At 45.4% G+C, this 8,744-nt stretch overlaps 2 protein-coding genes across 2 annotated transcripts in view; both read left to right on the top strand.

Annotated features, from left to right (window-relative positions):
* Positions 1-920, top strand: part of Tmprss12 (transmembrane (C-terminal) protease, serine 12) — a 12,131-nt gene extending 11,211 nt beyond the window's left edge. The window contains exon 5 of the mRNA XM_013018688.1: positions 690-920. Coding sequence (XP_012874142.1) covers positions 690-920 — 231 coding nt within the window. The remainder of the gene's footprint in view (positions 1-689) is intronic.
* A 5,321-nt stretch (positions 921-6,241) lies between these two features.
* Positions 6,242-8,744, top strand: part of Mettl7a (methyltransferase like 7A) — a 26,358-nt gene continuing 23,855 nt past the window's right edge. The window contains exon 1 of the mRNA XM_013018735.1: positions 6,242-6,891. Within this exon, the coding sequence (XP_012874189.1) occupies positions 6,394-6,891 (498 nt within the window). The 5' untranslated portion in view covers positions 6,242-6,393. The remainder of the gene's footprint in view (positions 6,892-8,744) is intronic.

The raw sequence follows: 8,744 nt of genomic DNA, 5'->3' as shown, positions 1-8,744 counted from the left end.
AGAGACAGTGTCCAGGCCCCAAGTTCAAGCCTGAGTACTAGCATAATAAAGAATTTCATTATAGTATTCTACTTCAAAACTATGCACAAAAGTTTATCCACCAGTTTATATGGTTCCTCCAAACAACTGGACAGGCTGCATGCCTCCTGCTTAAGTTGGAATAATTAACGAAAAATCTATTGATCTAAAGCATTACATTAACATGCTAAAGGGGGGTATTATATCTATGGCCAGGAAGTCTTTCTGCCAAGAAGCCATCTGTCTCCCTGTTCTTCCTACCCTACACTTAATTCTGTTACTACAGTCTGTATGTGAGTCTATTGTGTGAGATAAAAATCTGTGCTCTCACTTGGAGGAATACATAAACTGAATGCTTACATATCTGTTTAATGTAAATAATTGATCCCAGCTCTACTCCTGCTTAAAGAACAGTGGCTCAGTGGTAGAGTGCTTGCCTGGCATGCACAAGGCCCTGGGTTCAACTCCTCAGCACCACATAAGCAGAAAAAGCCAGAAGTGGTGCTGCGGCTCAAGTGGTAGAGTGCTAGCCTTGAGCTGAAGAGCTGAGGGACAGTGCCCAGGCCCAGGGTTTAGGGCCCCACGACCGACAAAAACAAAAAACAAAACAAAACAAAACAAAAAAAACAGTGCTAGAAATAAGTAACACTATTTTGGGACTCTTTTGATAGGGTGATAGCGGTGGACCATTAATGTGCTACTTACCAGAATACAAGAGGTTTTTTGTCATGGGAATTACCAGTTATGGACATGGCTGTGGCCGAAGATATTTTCCTGGTATCTACTGTGGGCCATCCTTCTACCAACAGTGGCTGACACACCAGTTCTCCCAGGCAAGCACTAAAGACACCTTTCAGATCCTTGTTCTATTAGGATCTATCATCTTTCTAGCAGCAACATGAAGACATTCTGAAGCCTTTGCTATTTTTATTTTATATGGTGTCCCTTTTTCTATTCTACATAATGAACATATTCTTTGTAGCAACTAATTGCTTACTTTAGATGTCTCATGTGAATATCATTTAGAAAAACAATTATAGATACTATTGTAAATTTGGCACTTTGGCCTCTTTGAAAGAACTTGATGGTTCTAGTTTATAAATATAACTCTGTATTTAGAATACGTTCCTAGAGTTTATGCAACATATTCAGTTAAATATGTATTTTATGCAAATAAATGATAATTAAGAGTTTATTATCAAAATGAAATTGTTCAAACGAGGTTGAATTCTGTCAAAATAGATTGCTTGTAACTATGAAGCTGAAACAAGGAAAACTGTTGGGAAGGCTATTTTTTTGTGGGGGAAGGAGTGTGATAAGAGGGGGTGATCGCATTAGCTAGCTAGAATTACTCAATGTCAGGCCCTGCTGCTAGACCTTCCTGGTATGCAGTTCAACAAAACCCAGGCAGTAAATCCAGCCAGCCTCCTGCCAGATGACAACCCACTGTGCCTTTTTTTTTTTTGTCTGTTGTGAGGCATGAACTCTGGGCCTGGGCGCTGTCCCTGCACTCTTCAGCTCAAGGCAAGTGCTCTACCACTTGAGCCACAGCACCACTTCTGGTTTTCTAGAGGTTTATTGGAGATAAGAGTCTCACGGAGTTTCCCCACCAGGCTGGCTTTGAACCGTGATCCTCAGCCTCCTGAGTAGCTAGGATTATAGGCGGGAGTCACCTGCGCCCGGCCCCCCACTGTGCTAAACATGACTGTTTAGATGTGATGGACTTGACTCACACTATTTGTCCTAATTTGACTGACATTCCACTGGAGGAACCAGAGGCAGTGCTCTGCACCCATGGCAGTAGCTTTGTGAAGGAGGGGGTAAGTCACGCAGGAGCTATGGTGGTGACTTTAAGTCATTTGGGTTCAAGCCTTTCCCCATGGAACCTCTGCTCAACAGGAAGAATTACTTGCTCTGACAGGCCCTTTGGAGGGCAAAGGCTAAAGCTGTGACCATCTACACAGACAGTAGATATGCCTTTGCCATAGCCCACAAGCACACGGCCATCTCTAAAAAAGCCGGAAGTAGCACTGTGACTGAACTGATAGAGTGCTAGCCTTGAGCAAAAGCAGCTCAGGGACAGAGCCCAGGCTCTGAGTTCAAGCCCCAGGACTCTAAATTAAAAAAAAAAAAGTCTCCTAGTTCTCATTGACATTGTTTCAGGGTGGGTAGAGGAATTTCTCAAAGCAGGCAACAATGTTGTGATGAAAAGTTCTTACATGAAATTATACCCTGCTTTAGCTTGCATTTAACCTTAGGCTCTGATAATGGTCTGTCTTTTATATCAAAAAATTTCCAACAGGTGAGAAAAGTCTTAAACATTAATGGAAAACACTGATTGTACCTATTGGCCTCAAATTTCAGGGCAAGTTGATCAGATGAATCAAACTCTTAAGGAAACCTTCACTAAATTAATTTTAGAGATTGGTGAAATTTGGGCCAATCTTTTACCCTTGGTTCTATTAAAAACTGCATGTACTCCCTACAGGGTAATGTTTGGAAGCCCCCCTCCCTTATTCCCCGGGATCCTCTCTGAAACACTGGCTAAACAATGCTTCCTTAAGGCAACTCAGCAGGAGGTTCCTAAACAGGTCCTGGAGACAGTGCCACAGCCTGTCCCTAACCTCACCATTACAGGCTTATGGCAAGGGGTTGAGTTCCAACTTGACCTCTGTGACCTTTTTGAAGAAATAATTCCTCTTAGACAGAAGCCTAACCATTCCCATGGGGGAAGGGGAGAGGGTGCAGGTAGCGGCCGATGGCTCTGAGTCAGTGGACAAAAGCCTACAGACATTACATCTGTCCAGGGCCAGGAAAGCTTAATATTTAATGTGCAAATTCAGGAGAGTTCTTTTGTCCCTGGTGGGGTTGTGACACCATCTCCAGCATACATGGGTACAAGGAGACCTCTACCTTCAAGTCTGGCATCTTACCTACCCTTCATCATGCCAGGCAGGAAAATGCAACCCTTTACAATTTAGGCCAAGGAATACCCAGGATTCTTCTGGCAGACTGGGCAGACCTGGGGAATTAGACTATACCTAACAGGAAGGGACCATGACACCCTATTTGCTATTCAAGAATGTGCATACACCCACCGGCTCCCAAAATGGCTTATAGGCCCACCGGCTGATCTTGATCTGGCCTTTTGGTTTTTTTTTGCTAGTCCTAGAGTTTGAATTCAGGGCCTGGGCACTGTCCCTGAGGTTCTACTCAACACCAGCACTCTACCACTTCAGCCACAGCGCCACTTCTGGCTTTTTTTATATGGTACTGAGGAATCGAACGCAGGGCGCTGGACAAGCATTTTACCACTAAGCCCCAGGAGAGCCTTTCTATAGTGAGACAAAACAGAAATGAGGGGGAAGAGTTTGGAAATTTTCCAGAATTGGTTCTAAAAATTGTTTAGTTGGTCCTCAGTTCTACAGCCATGGGGCCCTTAATTTTACTTCTTCTGGGTCTCACTGTAGGCCCATGCCTTCTCAATTGTTTTATAAACTTTGTTCAAAATCATATCAGCTTGGTAAAGCTCATGATCATAAGGGCCCAGTAAAGCCCTCTTCCCTGAAGAATCAATTATTTGATGCCAGGTACATAAAATCAGTGGGGAACGACATAGGTGGATGCTGGGCCTAAGCAATGCCATCTTGTCTCCACTGCTATCTTAACATCTTAATAGGTAACAGGGATATATCACTCAATTCTGAGAACTATAGATAGGGCATAGATCGTTCCAAGATCTGCAGATATGTCATGGGTTCTTAGACTCCAGGAAGGTTCCTGGAGTCTACTTTACCAGATTGTCTCCCCAGTAACCTCTAGCAAACTCTAACTCCCCTCCTTAGTTAACCTATAACTAGCTTGTTTTGCTTCTCATGCTTTGCTAGTCTCTATACCATGGGGGAATCTGCCTTGATATGGCTTTTGCCTATAAAGGCTTTATGGCTTTTGCCTATAAAGGCTTTATGCTAACATTTGGTACTGTAGGTTTTTTGGGACACTAGTCTGCCAGCACTCATTAGCTTTCTATTAAAGACTCCTGATTTAGCCGGGTGCTGGTGGCTCACGCCTGTAATCCTAGCTACTCAGGAGGCTGAGATCTGAGGATCGCGGTTCAAAGCCAGCCCGGGCAGGAGAGACCGTGAGACTCCTATCTCCAATAAACCACCAGAAAACCGGAAGTGGCGCTGTAGCTCAAGTGGTAGAGCGCTCGCTTTGAGCTGAAGAGCTGAGGGACAGCGCCCAGGCCCAGAGTTCAAGCCCCACGACCGAAAAAAAAAAAAAAAAAAAGACTCCTGATTTGACCTGATAAAATTTGGCTTCTCTATATCTCACTGATCGAATTCCCATATAACACTATGGCCTGAAGTAAAGCCCCAGGACCAGTGCATGCATTCACACACAAGAATGACAATCCTTCTCCCCCACAAGAAACCATTTTTCAGGTCAGCATTTGGTATTAGATCTTACCCTCATACTAAAGTCACAAGTCCACTATGAGAAAACTACAAGTCAATAAAAATATATGCAAGGTCCAGCACCGGTGGCTCACGCCTGTAATCCTAGCTACTCAGGTTCAAAGCCAGCCCAAGGCAGGAAGGTCCATAAGACTCTTTCTTTTTTTTTTTTTTTTGGGTCCGGGTCATAGGGCCTAAACTCTGGGCCTGGGTGCTGTCCCTCAGCTCTTCAGCTCAAGGCTAGCACTCTACCACTGGAGCCACAGCGCCACTTCCGGCTTTTTTCATTTTGCTTATGTGGTGCTGAGGAATTGAACCCAGGGCCTCAGGCATGCAAGGCACGGGCTCTACCACTGAGCCATCTTCCCAGCCCGTCCATAAGACTCTTATCTCCAATAAAACCACCAGAAAACGGGAAGTGGTCCTGTGGCTCAAGTGTTAGAGCACTTGCCTTGAGCTGAAGAGCTCATAGTCAGCACTCCCAGAGTTCACGCCCCATGACTGACCAAAATCTAACGAACCAACCAAACAAAAAAAGATGTAAAACTCCTCAACCAAATAGTAGCATACCAAATCCAACATCACACTGAAAAGATCACACTCCATGACCAAGTGACATTTATCCCAGGGAAGCAAGATAACTCAATAAATCAAAATCAATAATATTATGCACCATTATTTACAGAAGACTACAAATCACATAACCATTTTAAAGCTGCCCCTAATAAAGGTAAAATTCAAGTGTTTCATGATTAGAATTACCTCGACATAATTAGGGTCATATATAAAAATCCTATTATTAGGCCATGCACAGTGGTGCATACCTGTTATTCTAGCTGTCCAGTAGGGTTAGATCCGAAGGATTATGGTTTGAGGCCAGCCTGGACTAGACTCAAGGTCTCCCTTGTTGGGCAGATGTTCTTCCTGAGCACTGGGGTTCCTTTCTGGGGTGTCATTTTACTTGTCTACACTCTCCATGTCATGTGTTTTCAAGCACAGTTTATTTTATTTTTTGGGGTCTGGTCGTGGGGCCTGAACTTTGGGCCTGGGCGCTGTCCCTCAGCTCTTCAGCTCAAGGCTAGCGCTCTACCACTTGAGCCACAGCACCACTTCTGGCTTTTTTCTTATGTGGTGCTGAAGAATCGAACTCAGGGCCTCAGGCATGCAAGGCAAGCGCTCTACCACTGAGCCACCTTCCCAGCCCCTCAAGCACAGTTTAAAAACTAGGAACCAGCCTTTGAAAGAGGGGAGGCTCAAAACCATAGTCCTGCTTTTGAATTATTAACATCTGAAAGCTCAACCTAGATTGTGGAACTGGGAATTCTGGTTGGCTGTGACCAGGCAGACTTATTAATACTTCCTCAGCAAAAACCAACCAACCAACACGCGCTGGGGGCTTGGAGTAATGGTGTCCAGAAAGTGAAGGAGCCCTTTGGAGGACAGTTCAGATAAAGGAGCGCGGGCAGGCAGCTTGCTTTTCTGTCGTGCTTTAAACGGGCTCCACCCACACTCTTCAGTTCGTAAAGGACGAGAAGAGGACACAGTGGGGTGGGGTGAAACTCCATGGGACCAAAGGAGACTTCCAGCAGAGAAGCAGCCAGGGTGGACCATCCCGACTCTGAGAAGGGGAAACAGGAAGAGATCTGGAATAAAGGATTGTACTTCATTTCCCTTTTAAGGAAAAGCTGGGACTCTTTCACTGCGCCTGGTGAAAACTTCAGGGGGAGTCTGCAATCCTGCGCGAGGCTGATTAGTTGGAGTCTTCCCAGCGCGGCGAGCTGATTGGTTCTCCGGGGCTCCGGCCCGGCCAGTGGCTCTGTCGGGGGTGTGGCCCGACGCCCGCCTGGGTAATTAATTCAGTCTCCAGTTGTTGCTCGGAGACTTGTGTAAGTTTGCGGTGTTGCCCGTATCCTGAGCCATGGCGCTCGCCATCTTCATCCTTCAGCTGGTCGTCTACATCGTGACCTTCCCCATGTACTTCCTGCACTTTCTGGGCTTGTGGAGCTGGATATGCAAAAGATGGTTTCCCTACTTCTTGTCGCGGTTCTCGGTGATGTACAACACGCAGATGGCCAGCCGGAAGCAGGAGCTGTTTGGCCACCTGCAGGAGTTTGCGGGGCCCTCGGGGAAGCTGTCCCTGCTGGAGCTGGGCTGCGGCACGGGAACCAACTTCAAGTTCTACCCGCCCGGGTGCAGGGTGACCTGTATCGACCCCAACCCCAACTTCGAGCGGTTCTTGTTCAAGAGCCTTGCTGAGAACCGCCACCTGCAGTTCGAGCGCTTCGTGGTGGCGGCCGGGGAGGACATGCGGGAGGTGGCCGACGGCTCGGTGGACGTGGTGGTCTGCACCCTGGTGCTGTGCTCCGTGCGCAACCCCGAGCAGATTCTCCGAGAGGTGCACAGAGTGCTGCGGCCGGTGAGTGAAACGGGCGAGGCGGGCTGGGAATCAGCTGCCTTTGTGGCAGCCGGAGTCCAGGAGGAGAGGCTGGAGCACTAATCAAAGCTGAAGAATGAAAGCAGGGACTGTAAGCATTCACACACGGGAGAGGAACACGAAGGCGCAGCACTGTGTGCATGCATCTGATCATGCAAAAGAATATTTACTGAAATGAACTCCCGGAAAGGGACACTAGAGGTTTTTTCTTTGGGGCTGTTTATGTTTTCTTCCTCTTGTCTGTTCATTTCTCTGTCTCTGAGAGGGCACGGGGGGGGGGCACACAAATGGAAGGACAAAGGGTGAACAAATGCAGAAGTGGTATTTACTAGACACTATGTGGAAAATGAATTGTACAAGTTATGGAAGGCAAAAACAGAGAGCAAGGGAAGGGCTGACATTGTCCAAAAATAAATGAACTCTTTATCTGACTTATGTAACCCCTCTGTAAATCACCTTTATAACAAACAAACAAACAAAAAAGATAAAAACAGTCGGGTGCCAGGGGCTCCTTCCTGTTAATCCTAGCCTTCACAGGAGGCTGAGACCTGAGGATCCACAATGGAGGCTAGCTTGGGCAGGAAAGTCCATGAATCTCTTTTGTCTCCTATTAACCAGCATGGAACCAGCTATGGCTCAAATAGTAGAGCCCTAGCCTTAACAAAAAAGCCCAGGGACAGTGCCTAGGCTTTGAGTTCAAGCTTTTGCACTGGCACAAAAATAAGGGGTTGGGAAGGTGGCTCAGTGGTAGAGTGCCTGCCTTGCATACATGAGGCCCTGGGTTCCATTTCTCAGCACCACATGAGCAGAAAAAGCAGGATGTGGTGCTGTGGCTCAAGTGGTAGAGCACTAACTAGCCTTGAGCTGAAGAGCTGAGGGACAGACCCAGGCCCAGACTTCAGGCCCCACGACTGACAAAAATAAATAAATAAAATAAAATAAAAACTTGATACAGTGTTTGATAAAGATGATAGACAAAAGGTTAATTCTCCTTGTGCTAATGATTACTAATCAATAAAATTGCTGACGTGTGTGTGTGTGTGTGTGTGTGTGTGTATGTGTTGGTCCTGCCCAGTCTGGCTATGAACTGTGATCCTCAGATCTCAGCCTCCTGAGTAGCTAGGATTACAGGCGTGAGCTCCCAACACCTGGATAGAGTGACAGTTTAAAAAATATCAGTAAGAAAAACAAGATAATCAACATGTAGAAACCAAAATACAAATATAACCAGTTATACAAAAAAGTGCTCAGATTTCCAGCTAAAGAATGTACTTTAAGGTACCAGTTTTACCTATTCACTCACTGTTAATATGGTGTGGGAATGGATTTGGGAAACTGAACATCCTGTATACTGGAGGAGGTACCTTCTGAAGGGTCATTTAATACCATCAAAGCTTCAGGTATACATTGGATATGTACATACATATCCAATAAAAACTTATCCAACAGCCATAAATGTGTAAACTGTGTCCTTATGTCAACATATTTGTTAAACTAGTATTTACATTAGTACACACGGTCAACAGGAGGTTGTCTAATTGCCCCTAGTACAAATTCCTTGCAGCTATTTAAAAACAAGAGAGGCCTATGTTAATGTGAAAAAGTCCCCTAGAGCAAAGTTAAACCAAAAGGAGCTATAGGAGCACAGAATGTAGGGAGAGAAGTCCTTTGGATGGGGGGAGGGACAAGGGTGGGAAGATATACATATTTGCATATATGTTAATAAGAATAACAGACAAATATTAACAGTATTATTCTTTTCAATAGGACTGGTTGTATGTGAAAAATAACTTTTCATTTTATGTCTTTCTGTAAAGTCTGAAATTCTTTTTTTT

Source organism: Dipodomys ordii, unplaced genomic scaffold, assembly GCF_000151885.1.
Source record: "Dipodomys ordii isolate 6190 unplaced genomic scaffold, Dord_2.0 Scaffold42, whole genome shotgun sequence".
In the NCBI taxonomy this organism is placed as follows: domain Eukaryota; kingdom Metazoa; phylum Chordata; class Mammalia; order Rodentia; family Heteromyidae; genus Dipodomys; species Dipodomys ordii.
Note: the sequence above shows the minus strand (reverse complement) of the source record. Positions and strands in the feature narration are given on the sequence as shown.